Source organism: Biomphalaria glabrata, chromosome 2, assembly GCF_947242115.1.
Source record: "Biomphalaria glabrata chromosome 2, xgBioGlab47.1, whole genome shotgun sequence".
Classification (NCBI taxonomy): Eukaryota; Metazoa; Mollusca; class Gastropoda; family Planorbidae; genus Biomphalaria; species Biomphalaria glabrata.
Window position 1 is genome coordinate 32,675,194 of NC_074712.1, and position 15,918 is coordinate 32,691,111.

The following is a 15,918-nucleotide window of genomic DNA, read 5'->3' on the forward strand; positions in this document are numbered from 1 at the left end:
TGATACAATTTTCATTCTTTTCTAACCTCTTTGAGGAAAACAAATAATAATGGCAATGTCTTCGATTCTGAAGATTAAGGTAAGTGCAGTGTTTCACATGACTACGCAAACCCAGTTGCAACCTTCATATTTTCCCCCATCTTGTGCAGACAAAGCCATCGTAAAAAAAAAAAAAAAATTTAATGTCTAGTTTAACTTTTTTATAAAGTGGTGATAAACTTTTAGTTAAACTTTATTTTTAATCTTAGTTTAATTTTAAAATTTAGCTTAGTTACCATCACTACAGGCCATTTGTGTATTAAAAACTAAACCAATGAATAAATCCTGAATAAAAATATTTTAGGAGCCAATCACTGTCAGGTGTTCTCCATACCAATAAAATTAAGTGTCTCTTGTGATGTCCTCCATTGAGCTCATCAATATGCTATGGATGTCCCATTTAGGACATCCACCAGAACATCAATATTTGTTCTGTTGTGATTAGCTTTCTCATTACAGTTTGTAAATAGAAACCATAAAGAACATTTGCAAGAAGTTCAATTTTATTTGAACACATCTTAATGCTTAAGGTAAAAAAAAAATTTGCTGAATTACGACATTAATGTGAATAAATTGTACACTAACTAAATACATTGCTGAGTCACAACATAGTCCACAATTAATGTCTAAGAGAAGATCTACCAGTATTAAATATATTTGCAACTAACCATTAGAAACGAATATCATCATTATTGCACAAAGGATTTCATAACATTCTCCAGTAAGTTGACTCATGTTCCCCTTAGAAGAAATTCTGATATAAATATCTTGATCACTTGAGGGAAAACCCAAAAGAAAAAGGACTGTGTGTGTGGTGGTGGTGGTGGTGGGGGGTTTGTAAAGAATGTTCAAACCAATCAAATATACATTTTAAATCAAATAACAAGTTTGAGTATTAGTCTCAAATTGTGTGAAGCCAATATTTATCATTATAAAAAAAAGCAATAAGCAGCATAGACAACAAAAAGAATTGGTCTCTATGACTATAAGTTGTGAATGTTTCAACATGTAAAAAAAATTATTAAAATGTCAGCTGGCCAGCCAAGTAAGAAAACTGTATATGTATTCATGGCTAGTATTTTCTGACTTATGGAATCAACAAACTGGACTTGATGATTTGCTAAACTGAGTTGACTAACAGTTGTCTAGCTGAACTCAAAGAAAATAAAAACAGTGTAATGGAAATGAACAAGATTAAAGTAGCTGTTAAATTGTTAAGATTTTCATAACAAAAATGTTCAAAACTTTTTGACTGACAAAATAGAGCAATAAATACATACTGGGTAAATAATTTCACCTGTTGTTCAAAAAACAAATTTTGTTCTCAATTTCGTATTGACATGCAGAAAAAAAAAAACTTCTGTTGGCAATTAGAATGAGTTCTTGTAGTTACTGTGGTCAACAATGTCTTTCATATACAATAAATGTTAGAAGTACACAGTAAAATGTAGAAAATGGGTCACATTCAAGATAAATAAAAAACATTTCAATTTTGAAAAATCTGTGTGTCATTTGATTAAATAAGGTAATTTTTCATTGAATAAGAATTAGCTTTTCCTTAAATAAAAACAAACATAATTTCAAAAAGATAACAAACAATGAATGAATAATTAAAGTAGTCTATGATTCAGTTCCCCAATGAACACAAAAGCCATGAGTTAAATAAAAAACAAAAACAGAAAAAGATCACATTCATATAAACAAGGGAAAAAATACAGAAAAACTATTTTAAAAAATGAAATAGTTATTCAGTAAAAAGCCTGTGGCTTAATTGTAGACAATAATTTATAAATAGAGTCAAAGTATTTACAAAGAAAATGTGTACAAGGAAAGTAGCAGAGGCATTGCAACCAAAAAGAATTGAGGTGTTTTCAAGTACAAGTTACAAATGTAGAAAGGATTTCTAATTCATTGCAAATGAGTGGCCCCCTCAGTGTATCATTACATTGTACATGTATTCAAAGATTTCCTTGTATTTAAACATGACACAAAAGTTAGCACCTAATCAAGCCAAGATAAGACATGGAGCTCATGCAGTTATATAGACAATACAAAGATCTACAATAATACAAGAAAAAGTTATTGTAAAAGCTGAACAAAGTGCTATTTGTTTTTGACATGCTGAGCAGTGTATTATACTACTGAATCGGTATCTGTGTTATGTGATATACCAGTTTGGTTAATATTGATTTTACTCACTTATGATGATACAATCTTAATGTGGCAAAAATTAATAACTAAAAACAAAAGATGTTTAGAGGGAACAAGGGAAGCACAAAATGTAAACAAATAATTACTTCATTTGAACTCATGTAAAAAGAACAATGGATTTTCTTATGTCATTATATACATAGTTTAATTATCTTAACATAGTTCCCTTTAATGGCTGCCCAGTTATTTTTTAGTATGCCAAAAATAAGTTCTCATTTAGTTCAGTCTTATATAAAATTACAAAATATGAGAAGTTGGGATAAAACAAATTAGTAAAAAAAAAAATGAGAGCACATCTGTTGTGTATACAAATATCAAATAGCTGATCATTAACATCTGTATATTCCATAACTCAAAGTCAACTTCAGTCAAAAGCTAATTCAAAAGCCTCAGTCAAAATCCACTCAAAAGTTATGTCAGTCAATTAACCAACTTTAAATAAAAAAAAGTTATCAGCTTCAGTCAAAAGTCAGCCCAGTTCCAGCCCAGTCAAGTTCCCAGCTTAACTCAAAATGAGCTCAGTAGCTTCAGAAAAAAACAATGCACCATCTTCTAACCAACATCTCACCGTCTCTAAAATCCTATCAGTTAATGATGGAATGACTCTATATGATTGTATAAACAATGGTGCAATTCAACTACTTAGCAACATGTCAACATACAAGCTCTACTAGAAATTGGTGTAAGTTAGATATTCTGAAGACAAAACTTATCGCATATATCCTTAAGATACAGATCAAATTATTTGTTAATTAGCGAGCTAATTTTGTTAATAAATAACCTTAATAAAAAAAGTGACTTGGGTAACATTGTAAAAATATAAATCCAACAACAAAGTTGACTCAATAAACAACAAATGAATTATCAGTATTAGGCTTATAATTCTTTATACCCAATCATAGCAATAAAGTAGTTCAGACCAGTTTCTAGCCACAGGGAATAATAAACTGTCTTATTGTTGAAGCCATGCAATCAGTCTGATTTTTAACAATTTTACTATGCTTGCCATATCTTGGAATGATTTTTGTTGACAATATTGAAAGATTTCAAGACGTTCAAATAAGATCTTCAAATCTAGTGTTACTATTTTGTTGACAAAGTACTTTTTGTTGTAAAATAAGATCTTCAAATCTAGTGTTACTATTTTGTGGACAAAGTACTTTTTGTTGTAAAATAAGATCTTCAAATCTAGTGTTACTATTTTGTGGACAAAGTACTTTTTGTTGTAAAATAAGATCTTCAAATCTAGTGTTACTATTTTGTGGACAAAGTACTTTTTGTTGTAAAATAAGAAATAAAAAAGTTTTATTTGCTCTGATACTTAATGCTTGTGGTTGGACATAAATATTCTTGACCTATTAAAAAAAATTGACTGGAATAGATTTACTGCTATCTTCACAATTTATGTTCAAATGAAGCCCTCCATACACTAGGAGCTGAAGAGCTTCATTAAATAAAATAAATAGGAACAACAATACTGTCAGTTCTAAATAAAAATTGAACTAATTCTGGCTTATTAAAAAGGACAAAACCAGAAAAATATCTATTATTTCATAAAAAAACAAAAAATATTTTCAAAAGACTACCAACAATTGACTTTTCATTGTCAAATTTGACATTAGTGTTAGTAAATCACATCTCAAGATTAACCTTAATATCTAATCAATGCTAGGTTCTATATAAAACAATTAATATAAAATATCTTCTTATGTTCTGAAGTTGTTGTCCACACGAAACCAAACCCTGTATTCCTTGACCTTGCGTAAGAAGTAGTAGGACAACAGAATTCCAAAAATCTGAAGGTGGCAAGTAAAAAAAAAATGTTAATTTAATTATATTTTTGTAAAATCATATTTATATCATATAATATCATGATTTTTTAATGCAGGTGCTATGTCCACCAAGGATTTTGTATGTAACAGAAACAAGAATTAATAAATTATGTCACTGGAGTATTGAACCTATTTAATGGACATAGAGATTTAGCTTGACAAAATTCTAAAGTTCCCTTCAGTACTATATTATTATCTGTCGCCTACGTTATTTGAGAGTTACCTCCGTTTGATTTATATGCACAAGACACAGTGCAGAAGCACCTAACGGAATACATGCATCAAAAAAGATGCCTTGAAAGCATTAAGGTAATGTTTACACAAGCTTAGGGTGTAGAGTTTTCACAAAATAAAATACCAACATACTATCATTCACTTTAGAGCAGATTCAACTATTCAACAATTATTATTATTCAAAGATTAATCCAATTTTTTTTTTAAACAATCCAAATTTACAAATGCCATACAGAGCCTTTCATTGAACTAAATCATCTCCCTTTGTCAGACTTCAAGTAAAACATTAAAATTTGTTATACCTGTGGAATTGCAAAGCCAAGTGCTATAGCACCAACAAGATCCAAATGCTCCATTAACCATTGAATCAGTGCATCAGTGCAGCCTTCTGTATTGATCATATCGTACTGCTAAATTGTAGTGCAACACATGAAATAAAATATTTAGAAAAATTTATAAAAAGGAAATCATAGAATAAAAAAAAAAGAAAAATTAATTTGTGAGACTTTTCCGACCAATGTATACAAAATAACAAGGAAGAGAAGCAGTAAAAGAAGATAAAGATTACTTGACCTCTAAATCAACATAGATAGATATTTTTTATAAATATTTTTCTCACCGTAGCATTTAGTGCCACATCATAGCCACATCCTTCTGGCACAATTACACCCTGAAGATAAACAATATTTTTACATAAAAATACAAAACAAAAATCCAATGTGAAAAGAATATTTTTGTATATTATATGATTATCAAAGCAGCCATTATTTGCAGCAACTCAGTCATCACTGGCTGTACATTGAGTTGCATTAGTACATAATGTCCAGGACACTGAGAGTTACTCACTGATGAAATAGTAAAAGGGATATCCAAAGATTAAATTTTGTAGGGTTTTATAAAATGAACAATAGGAACAAACATTAACAACTTTTTAGGGTTTCAAAAATGGATGCTTTAATCCAAAGATTAAATTTTGTAGGGTTTTATAAAATGAACAATAGGAACAAACATTAACAACTTTTTAGGGTTTCAAAAATAGATAATAGGAAATAATAACCATTAACAATGTCATAAATATAGTTCCTTATTAGCAATATACACCACTCAATATTTTTTCTCTATCTGATATATGACATGGTTTCCGAAATAACAGTAATTAGAATGTAATAAAAAAGAAAAGGCTTTAGAAGCAGTAGCTGAACGATTGTTATAGAATGAAAGAAAAAAAAAAGGTATTTTCATCACAAAATTGTTTAAATGTGATTCATGTAACATATTAACAAAGCTCGACATTTAGACTTACCTCTCGTTGGATACAGCAAGATTTGGGCACGCCACAAGCCTGTGGTGTGCCAGAAGAACACTTAAACTCGTCATTTTCTTTTTGGTAGTCAGCATAGGAGCTGAACCCACAACATTTGTACTGAAATTGTACAGACAAGGTAGTGGTTAATTCACTTGTTAAACAAAAATACTGAGTGATATTTATAGATTAGTAATTGCCTTACTCTAGTTTGCAACCAATCCACAGCCACTTGAATGTCTTTGTCCTTGGTGTAACCTTTAATAGCAAACTGAAAGTGGGAGCTCACCAAGTAGGGAAGCTGTGACAGAGAATTGTGATCAGAGTTAAAAGCAACAATTAACATAATTTAAGTTAAAAGTCCTAAACTATGGTGCTATAATGGCACAAGCTTAAAGGATTTTTTAAAAAACTTATTTAAGACAAACTCCTATCCTAACTTTTTATTTTTTGGCTGACATTCATGCAAAGAAAGAACTCCAGGACAGAAAACAAGCTAAATATAAACAAATATTTTTTAACTCTTTAAGTGCTGCATAACTCTCAGCAAGTAACTTTGCTAGTGATGGTGAGTGAGGCGATACTCTCAGCGAGTAACTTAGTTTATAATATTTATTTCACTATCTTTTTTATGTTAAACTTTTTATTTCTCTCTTTTTTTTTTATTTCCCAGATGTGGAAGTGATTTTTCTTTGTTTTGATGGTAAATTCGATGCATTACCAACACGTTTAAAAAAAAAGACAACATTATGTTAATGGTTCCTCTTTTTAAGTTTTTTTCCCGGGACCCAAAAAATGTAAATAATACAATTTTTGTGTGCATTTGTTCATCCTTTATGAAATTTAAAGTTATCAAACATGTTTAGTATTGTTGATTTTTTAAATATTTATGGATTAAATGTTTAATTAAAAGTTTTTTGAATAATTTATTTGATTTATTATACTTTTGTAGCCCATTCATTTCCCTTTAAAATAAAATCAAATATGTTAGATTATTAAATAAAATTAAAAAGTTATAGTTGTTTTAGTAACTCTACCCCCCTTGAAATTTTTTTTTCATTCCGGAAAACTCCCTTTTTTCAATCAAAATAATTTGCACTGAAAGAGTTAAAAAACAAAGCTTATATTAAGTGTAGTTGTATTAATTAGTTTGGATCAGTCATGTAATTAAATTTGTAATAGATCTAGACTAAACAATAATAAATCTGTGCAATTATAAATATTTGTACCAATTGTTTTAAAATTTAGCGCTTTTAGTTTTCTCAATACTTATCACTTGTCTGGATCAGTTGGAAAGGGATATGGGGAGAAAGAAGGGAATATGTATTTATACAATAAAAAAAAAAAGTGAGCGACCAGAATTCGAATACGAGGGCTAAAGCCTCCTCAAGCCAATATGGAAACCACTGTGCCAGGGAGCTGCTTATGAAAATAGGTTTGATAGTTATTTACAAACTTGTCTTTCTACAAACAATTAAAGGGACTTATTCAACTTATACCAATTTATCAGCCAAGTAATTTTTTTTATACCTTGTTCAAGATATCAAACATAATAATTAATTACCAATAGTTAAGGAACACTCAATTTCTTGAATTCTGAAAGTGATTTCTCTCAGCTTACAGGCATAGACCCCTAGTGTACAGAACAGGCCTTTATACACTTGCCCTTATAGCTATTGACTTTCATGGCTTAAAGTGAATATTTATGCATGCATTCTACAAGTTTTGAAATATATGTGCAGCTCACAAAATGATTGCATTTTCTTTTTATTAATACCATTATAGAGTCTAGTATAAATACTGAACACATATTTTCATTTCCAAATTCTAATTTTAAAAAATATATTTTTTGGCTAAAAAGTGATACCTGATCCTGTACACATACCATTCAACAATATCTGCCTAGATTTCTCATTTCAACTTATAATTGGATTGATAAATACAAAAAATGTTACTTTTTTTTTCTTAAATACAAATTTAATTTAAATTCATATTGTTTGCTAAAAAAAAAATAAATCAAATGACAAACTTGTAACTTTTCAATAGTAAAGTTTAGAGAGCCTTGTTGTTGATCATCTTATATTAAAAGTAGGTATTATCATTATCACTGTTTCAACCTCCCTCGTACCAGAGAATCAACTATCAAGTGATATTAAATAACCAAAAAGGTGGTTGAAAAGAAAAAAAAAAAAAAAAAGCATTCTGAGATTTAAGGATTCTGGGATCAATGCAAGCCTCATCACAAGCCTATTTTATTTGCTGTGCAGTGTGTCTCAGGATATTATTTCTTAAAAAAATCATTTGTCTTTGTCTTAATGCCTTTCTTTTATAACATCCTGTTCACTTTAATCCTTCCACACTTTGTCAGTGGTAGTATGATTTCATTCCTCAAACATAATATTTAGTGCTGTTAGGGCTCTATGCCAAGTACAGTATAATGTAATAAAACACACAAGTCTAATAAATCTGATGACATACAAAATTACAGCTAAATTTCTGAAGCAAAAAAAATATATATTTACATATGGAAACAATAGGAAGTTATCTTTGTATACCCATATTATTATTACACAATATAAATTGAACAAAGCCTTACTTCAATTAAAAATTTTTTAAAATTCATTTACAAACACTAAGTAAATAAAATCTGCTTCCACCCTGATACAAAATACTGATACAATCCTAACAAAATATAACATCCATGACACTCTGCTAAGTGTAAAGGTTAACTTCTTTTCAGTGTCACTAGCTAGGGAGGGCAAATGACACAATTATCTCCCCTCCCCCCTCCCTCAAAAATAAAATGAAGTTGGGAAAAGGAGGAGATAATCACTTCCAGTAAGCTTTACAAACTATTCCTCAACTGCTATGATGTGAGGTCAGGTGACCTACCAAATTATCTAAACAGAATATGACAATTGACTGAAGAGGGAAGAGTGCAGAAAAGCGTTACAAAGAATAACTTCAAATTCATTTACTACCAAATTTTAGAAAGTGAGGCTATGATCTGGATGACATATTAAAACTGGTTATCCTAACCCTTTTTTGGACCAGACGGTCCAATAGAATAGAGGACACTTGAAGATGAAGACTTACAGTAAATATCTTTTTTAAATGGTCAATTATTTTATGAAATACAGCAGCAAACTGCTATGATAGATTGTAGACAAATACAGCAGCAAACTGCTATGATAGATTGTAGACAAATACAGCAGCAAACTGCTATGATAGATTGTAGACAAATACAGCAGCAAACTGCTATGATAGATTGTAGACAAATACAGCAGCAAACTGCTATGATAGATTGTAGACAAATACAGCAGCAAACTGCTATGATAGATTGTAGACAAATACAGCATTCAAACAAATGTAATATCTTCAAACAAAAGATATTTCATAACACCATGTGTACAACTTTCTAGAATAAGTTGGAAATAAACTTTACTTTTTTTCTCCCTAATTATTTACCACATTCTGGTGGAATCAACGGTATCGTCAGTTAGGAGAGAAAGAGTTAAAAAATAAGACACAGTAAATCAGTTACTTTATTTACACTCTGCCTATCAAATATTCCACTAAAAATACACCTCCCTTACTTGTGAGCTCACTTGCCTATACAAATATTATTATTAATATTATTATTATAAATATTTAGAGCCATGTACAACAAATTTAGTAAGCATAAAAGAAAAACAATACAGTCTGTTTGTTAATATACAAGCAACAATATTAGTGAGGATTGTTTTCCCTTTTTTTTTTTCTTTTCATTCTTTACTCACATAATATATACTGGCATATTTATTTATGTTAACGAATTTCTGAGACTAAAATTATAGAGATAATGGATTATTGAATTAAAATTATCATTATTTAACTGTTCCTTACTTTGTTTTTAATTCACACAAAAATAAATGCACATACACACACACACATATAATGATGAGTAGAAATAACCTACCTGTTCCCTATAAATGAATGCAATTATTCCAATGGCTATTTGGGCTAAGAAGCAAATAACTGTCACCACAAGGAACTAGTAAAAAGAATAAATATATCTGGAGTAAATTTTAAAGAAACTAAATAAAGTTTAATAACAACAAAAGAACAAGTTAAATAGGTCTACAAATATTTTTTTTTTACCATTAATTAGATATTAGACATTGTATTAAAAACTGTAGAATATTTATTTAATTTTATCAAGTTTCTAATGGATAGATGATAAAAGAAAAACAGTTCAAAACCTACTATTATGACTGCTACACAAACACAGCATAAAATCATAATGATGTATAATTCTGATGTTATTAAATGCCATTGTTTTATTTTAAGTCCAAATTTTTCAACAAAAAGCTTAAAATGACCATAATTATCCATTTTCATTTTTAGGAAATTAAAAAAAAAAACATGCCAAGAGGTCAAAGTTTACCAAAGTTTCCAGTTATGGGATAAGTTAATTCATATACATAGCTTTAAAAAAAAAAATCAGAACAAGAATTTAAATCTATCTTTATCATGACAAAACTAAATTCCAACTACTAAATGTATGTTAAAAAACAACAACAAACAAACAATAAAACTGCTTACTATCTTGAGAAGCAGAGGTTTCTCCATGATTGTTCCAATCATCCCACATAAAGCATTTATAGCAATCAGTAAACCCACCACAATCAAAAGAGCTGTTGGTACTGCTAAACGGTTGTTGACAGGCTCTATTCTATCTCTGTGAAATTCTACCAAGACTCCAATTGCAATCAAAATGATCCCAACAAACTGAAAGGGATTAAATTTTAAATGATGAGAATGATGATGAAAATCTTTTGCCCATCAAGACATATGATTAGTAAGTATTGCCAACCAGCTATTAAATAACAGCTTACAAATCAAAACTTTCTGAAAGGATTTACTAATTTGGTTTTGATTTTAAATTTTGTGTGCTTGAAAATTTTACTTTTCTTGAATGATTTTCTCAGATGAACATTTGAAATTGTTAGATTATATAATTAGATCTAGACCTATATCAAACTTAAACTCTGTCTCAATAATAATATATGACTAAAATGATTTAATTCAATTAAAAAATTATGACATGAAATAATTTAGGGATCTGTAGCCATAAAACTATGCAGAGTAATGTACCTATAATATTACTATTTAATAATATTACAAAATCTATATCTAACTCTGTGGCATTTTACATGTATCGAGAGACAATTTTTTCCCTTTGCGACTTCTTGTGTGACTAAAGAGGCCAATCCTTGATACACAGCTGCGGACACAGGTTGGGCATGGCACATCATAAGTAATCATCAGGCGCAGTTGCATTTTCACCTTCTTCCTACTACTGTTGTGTATTGCAGCTGCCAGAATGGCAATCCAGGACCCTTCCTTCTTTATGCTGGCTCTCCATGTTGATCTATCCAATGCCACTTTTTCCCAGCTGTTAGTGTCAATTTTGAAGAGCTTCATGTCTATACTATACCGTAAAAGACTTAGGACTAGTCTACAGACTATTAGATACTATAGACATAGACTATAGTCAACTTCTAGTAATAAGTAATTGTATAGACTATAGACAGTAAAAGATAGATTAGATCTAGATTCTAGACTATTCTAGAGTCTAGTACTAACTAGATCTAGATTACTAGAAATCAAGTAGTAAGTCTAAGTAAGTATTATTATTATATATATATACTATATATATATAAAATTATATATTGAATATAGTAGATTAGTAGCCTAGTAAATAATTACTAAGTAGTAAGTAGTTACTAGAGTTAACTAGAGTAGTAGCCTAGTTAATACTAGATCTAGTAACTTACTTAACTTACTACTACTAGTTAGTAGTACTAGTACTTGATCTACTAGATCATCTAGTGATCTAGTAATCTAGATCTAGTAATTCTACTAACTTCTACTAAGTTCTATGGTAGATTCTTATAACTGAACACCGACTTTCGGGAACTAGGTCAATTTTTTATTTTATTTTTTTATTTGGTGAAGGTTTAACTTACAAAAAAACTGAAAGCAGATTCTTATTCTGCAACTAAAGGACTATAAAAATAGCTGTGTTCCTTTGTATTACTACCCATAGTCAAGATTTTATTTTAAAATAAATTAGGTCACTTCATGCTCCTATTTTGAACGCAGTTTTTGGGCTTTCTCCTTTAGTTGAACAGTGAGCACCGGTGTTGAACACCACTATGTAATTGCTAATAAATTATATCTGTGTTACTTAAAAATTATTTAGATTGTAGTAAAAGAAGTAGATACAATTTTGCAATATGTATTTATAGTCTATTTCCTCATATACTCTCTCTATTTCTCTCTCTTTATATATATATATATATATATATATACAATATATATATATATATATATATATATATAGGCCTATATATATATATATATATATATATATATATATATATATATATATATATATATATATATCGTGTATAGTTTATTTACTTAAATACCTATATAATCTATGTGTAGAAACAGACAAATAAATTTATATAGATTATAGAGCTATAAATTAATTATTTTAATTTAATAAACATGATATTTTCTACTAGGCTACTTGTATTTTCTCTGTCTTTCTTTTAACTCCCATCCAAGGACCCTCTTCTTGTTTTCATAATTTGGATGTTCGTTTTGTGACACCTTAACATCCCCTCCCTCCCATAGATGCTTATAATTCTTTTCATGACTCTCTCCCCCTTCCCTCCACTGCCTGTTGGATAGTTTGTGACACTACTCGCTGAGTGTATACCTCTCCTTACCGCCAGCTTATCTTGCGTGATCACATGCAGTGGGCATGGTCTCTGGCTTCAAATTAGCAGCCCACACTTTTTCATTCATAAGTTATATATTCTAGATATCTCTATCTAGGTCATGTTTATTCATTGAAAAAATCATAGATTTATTAATCCCAATAATATTTCTTAATACGATTTTGCTGTGTTCAAAAAGGAGAATGAGCTGAATTCATTATTATTTGTTTGGACACCCCCTTTTTTAATTTTATTTAACAGCTAACGGTACAAATGTGATTGGAATGTCTTTCTAAAGATGTTTGGAAGCTTATTTTGATATGCCTATCAGCCTACGATCAAACAGGCTCATGATATAGCCTTCATCCCTTATATGGGTATGAATTGCCGGGGGAGGTTAAAACAACAGCTTAACATACATGGTTACCGAGAATCTAAATAACTGCCATCTGCTTTGGAAAAACGGAACAAAATTACCAGAACTTATCTAAAATTGGACATGCTCAGTCCTGAATCGTCGATTTTAGCTCCAAACATAAAAACAAATGAATTACAAACAAAAAAAAGCGACCCGTTTAGAAAGGAGAATCCGATGGGGTGTTCAAACTATAAGAGCCTCCTCATCTAGTTATAGTAGTTATACTCATAGTAAGTAGGTTATAACTTATGTAAGTTATAATTATATCTGATCTAGTGTTATAGTCGGTAGAATATAGTTCTATTTCTGACTACTATCATGAGTATGATATGAGTTAAGCCGTAAGAATAGGAAATAACCAAGTTAAGTTATACTCACCAAAAATAGAAGCGCGTATATAAACAAAAATAATTTATTACAGCTAAATGCTGTTCTAGCACATAATGGATGCAAAGGATGCTTTCTTTTAGGATGTGTTTCTGGAAGCATTTTTTGCATCCCTTCAGATCCTGCCATTTCGCATAAGTAATTTGAGTGCCAAAGGAAAATTGCTTTCGTTACTTCTACTAGACTAGACTAGTTCTTGACTAAAAACACTGATCAAGAATTATCATAGAGGCCATTTATTTTGTTCTTACAAAACAAAGATCGGCGAGTGAAGAAAACAATACAGATTTCGCTTGAATAAAAACCCAGACAAGCGCTTTACTAGATCTAGAGTCAGGTTGACTTGTATGAGTCAACGTCGATTCTAACACAATGAAAAAGTCGCGATTGAGTCACTTTCTTTCTCAAAGGTTCTCAAAATTTTTGTCAACAATAAGTGGATCACCAGATCGTAGGTTCTCTCGAACTTGCCCATCCTTCTGGTTGGATGACAAGAGAGTTTGTTATTTTTAGACTAATAAATATATCAAATATATGTCTCAAATCTCAATGGAGTTCAACAACACAACAGACTGAAGTTCCTGAACATGGTGCTTAAAAACATTTGACGCTTCAGTTGCTTCATTTAAAGTCTTAGTCCAGGCACCTTCACCTAAAATTTTTGCTTCGTCAGAAGTATAAAATTTGCTAGTTATCCTAAAGCTGCCTGTGTCTCCCGGAATCAAGCCAACAGAGGAAAAAGTAAGCTTCACAAATACATAGAACAACGTCTGCCTTGAGCACAGCCTCTTTATATGCCCTAGACCTGGGCGGAATTCAGTTATCTTCTTCCTAATGTAAACATTCTTCCAATTCTAGCCTCTAACACTGCCACCCTCTGCGCTAGCTTGGATAGCGGTGTGCATGACAGGGTTATAAATTGTCCCCTTCTTAGCGCTTTTCGTGCCAAAAAGAAACAGGTTCATAACAATGCAGTGGAGGTTTGATAGTTCAGGTGGAGGTCGATCGGTGGGAGTCATGGACGGCAGGGAGCGTGTTCCCCGCGAAACCATCTGCACAGTTTTCTGTGGCTGTCCCTTTCTCTTCCTCCAGTTGGCAAGTCTGCTCTTCGGCCTCATGACGATTGTCGCTGATGCCAGCCAACTGACACATGGGGAGGTAGTGGAGGTCAGGGTTGACAGCCACTTAACACAAATGAAGGTAGTGGCGATCAATGTAGTTCCCAGGGCCGTTGTTCTAAAACGCCAAGTCAGCGGACCTTTTCTCGTGACATGGTTATAGGCCCACAGGTAAGCTAGCCATGGTTTCAAACACAGTCATTTTCCACCTCATCTGTAAGGTACGCAGAGCACCCTTGTAATGTTCCATGAGCAAATGTTCATCCACCATTACATCAGGCTCCGCTGGAATTGATTCACCATCGTTCAAGTCACTCTCACTGACATAGGCAGAAGTACAAATGTCTGTAAGTTCAGATCTTGTAGCTGGGTTTCTTGGCATGGGCACTGTCCCCGAAGGGCGCCGCATATACAGTTCATGTCAATCGCCTGGATGGAGTAGCCAATTTTTAAGTTGTCTCTTACGCCGCAGGCTAAGTCAAATTCGTTGTTTCTGTCTCGGCCTTTCTTGAGGCCCGTATTCACAATTTTACCAGGCGACATCCAAGGCAACGAATCAGAAACGGTCTTCAGGCTTTGATGGTTTGAATTCTCGTCAAATATACCAACAGATAAATAGAGGTTTTTAAGGTCCACAGCAGCAAGCTTGGACGCAAAGCCAACGTTGTCTTGATCTGTCTGGCTCATTGGGGTAGCTCCGGTAGGCCTACTCGTTGCAGGTACATTAGGAAGAAAAGCTTCAGGCACATAACAGACTTCTCTTATTTCTTCATTTGTTTCTTTCCTTTCGATACATCCCGTTGAGATCATCACAGCAATCGTTGTTACGTTTCTCGTCTTGAATGTCACACCCACAAGACTTGCTCACAACACAGTCACAGATGGCGCTTCAATCCCTAGCGTCTCCGTCACCACTGTTTGTACAGCCAGCACAGTCCTGACCAGGTAACTGCTCCTTCATTAACGAGTCTATTCCTCCTTTCGCTTGCGAAACCATTTATCACTTTGGTCTATTTGGCCTTGCACTTGCAATACACTTTCATCTACCTTGTTCTCCATCATGTTCATGCATCGAGTCATGTCTTGTAGCGAGTATTGCATAGTTTTCAGAAGCTCGCCGATATCTGGATCCTCCCCTTCATCAGCCAGAGCCTGCTGAAGACATGCGTTTTAGACGCCACCATGTGAGTTCTTTCAATTTCAGCTCGTCTAGCCGTTTCATAGATGCCATTTTGAATAAGATCCTACCTAAGGCCTCCGTTGAGTCGCCCTATCCAACTTCTAGAGACCAAGTGTAATAACTTAAGGGAGGCAACTCAACGGTATAGATGTTTATTTACCTACCTGTTTCATAGATAGAAAAGTTGCTGATGTCAAAGCAAGGACGGGCATAATATGCACAAAAAAAAAAAAAAAAGTATTACAGGGCCTTTATGAAATTTAGTTACATTTATCTACAACATTAGTTCATTTGTCTTGTAGCATTTTAAAAGCAAACAAATTATTACAGGGCCTCTATGAAATTTAGTTAGATTTATATACAACATTAGTTCATTTGTCTTGTAGCATTAAGCAAACAAATTATTACAGGGCCTCTATGAAA

The 15,918-nt window shown here is 31.8% G+C and overlaps 1 protein-coding gene across 2 annotated transcripts; it reads right to left on the reverse strand.

Annotated features, from left to right (window-relative positions):
• Window positions 1-524: 524 nt before the first annotated feature.
• LOC106055302 (tetraspanin-15-like) lies at window positions 525-13,513 on the reverse strand. 2 transcript variants are annotated; one of them, XM_013211513.2, is made up of 8 exons: window positions 13,189-13,513; window positions 10,204-10,389; window positions 9,578-9,652; window positions 5,825-5,920; window positions 5,620-5,739; window positions 4,936-4,986; window positions 4,619-4,723; window positions 525-4,046 (listed from the first exon to the last, which is right to left on the reverse strand). In XM_013211513.2, exons 1-8 carry the CDS (start codon window positions 13,324-13,326, stop codon window positions 3,957-3,959), a joined length of 861 nt encoding a protein of 286 aa, XP_013066967.1. In that variant the 5' UTR covers window positions 13,327-13,513; the 3' UTR covers window positions 525-3,956. The 2 variants fall into 2 exon arrangements, with proteins under 2 accessions (XP_013066967.1, XP_013066962.1); XM_013211508.2 differs by having other exon boundaries at window positions 4,619-4,726; window positions 13,189-13,510.
• Window positions 13,514-15,918: the final 2,405 nt, after the last annotated feature.

Excerpts from the sequence above, each read along its gene's own strand:
- LOC106055302 (XM_013211508.2), bottom strand. The coding sequence starts at position 13,326 with ATGGCAGGATCTGAAGGGATGCAAAAAATGCTTCCAGAAACACATCCT. Across the intron at positions 9,653-10,203 it reads AACCTCTGCTTCTCAAGATA|TTCCTTGTGGTGACAGTTAT; the intron begins GTAAGCAGTTTT and ends TCTTTTTACTAG. Across the intron at positions 4,047-4,618 it reads TTGGCTTTGCAATTCCACAG|ATTTTTGGAATTCTGTTGTC; the intron begins GTATAACAAATT and ends TGCCACCTTCAG.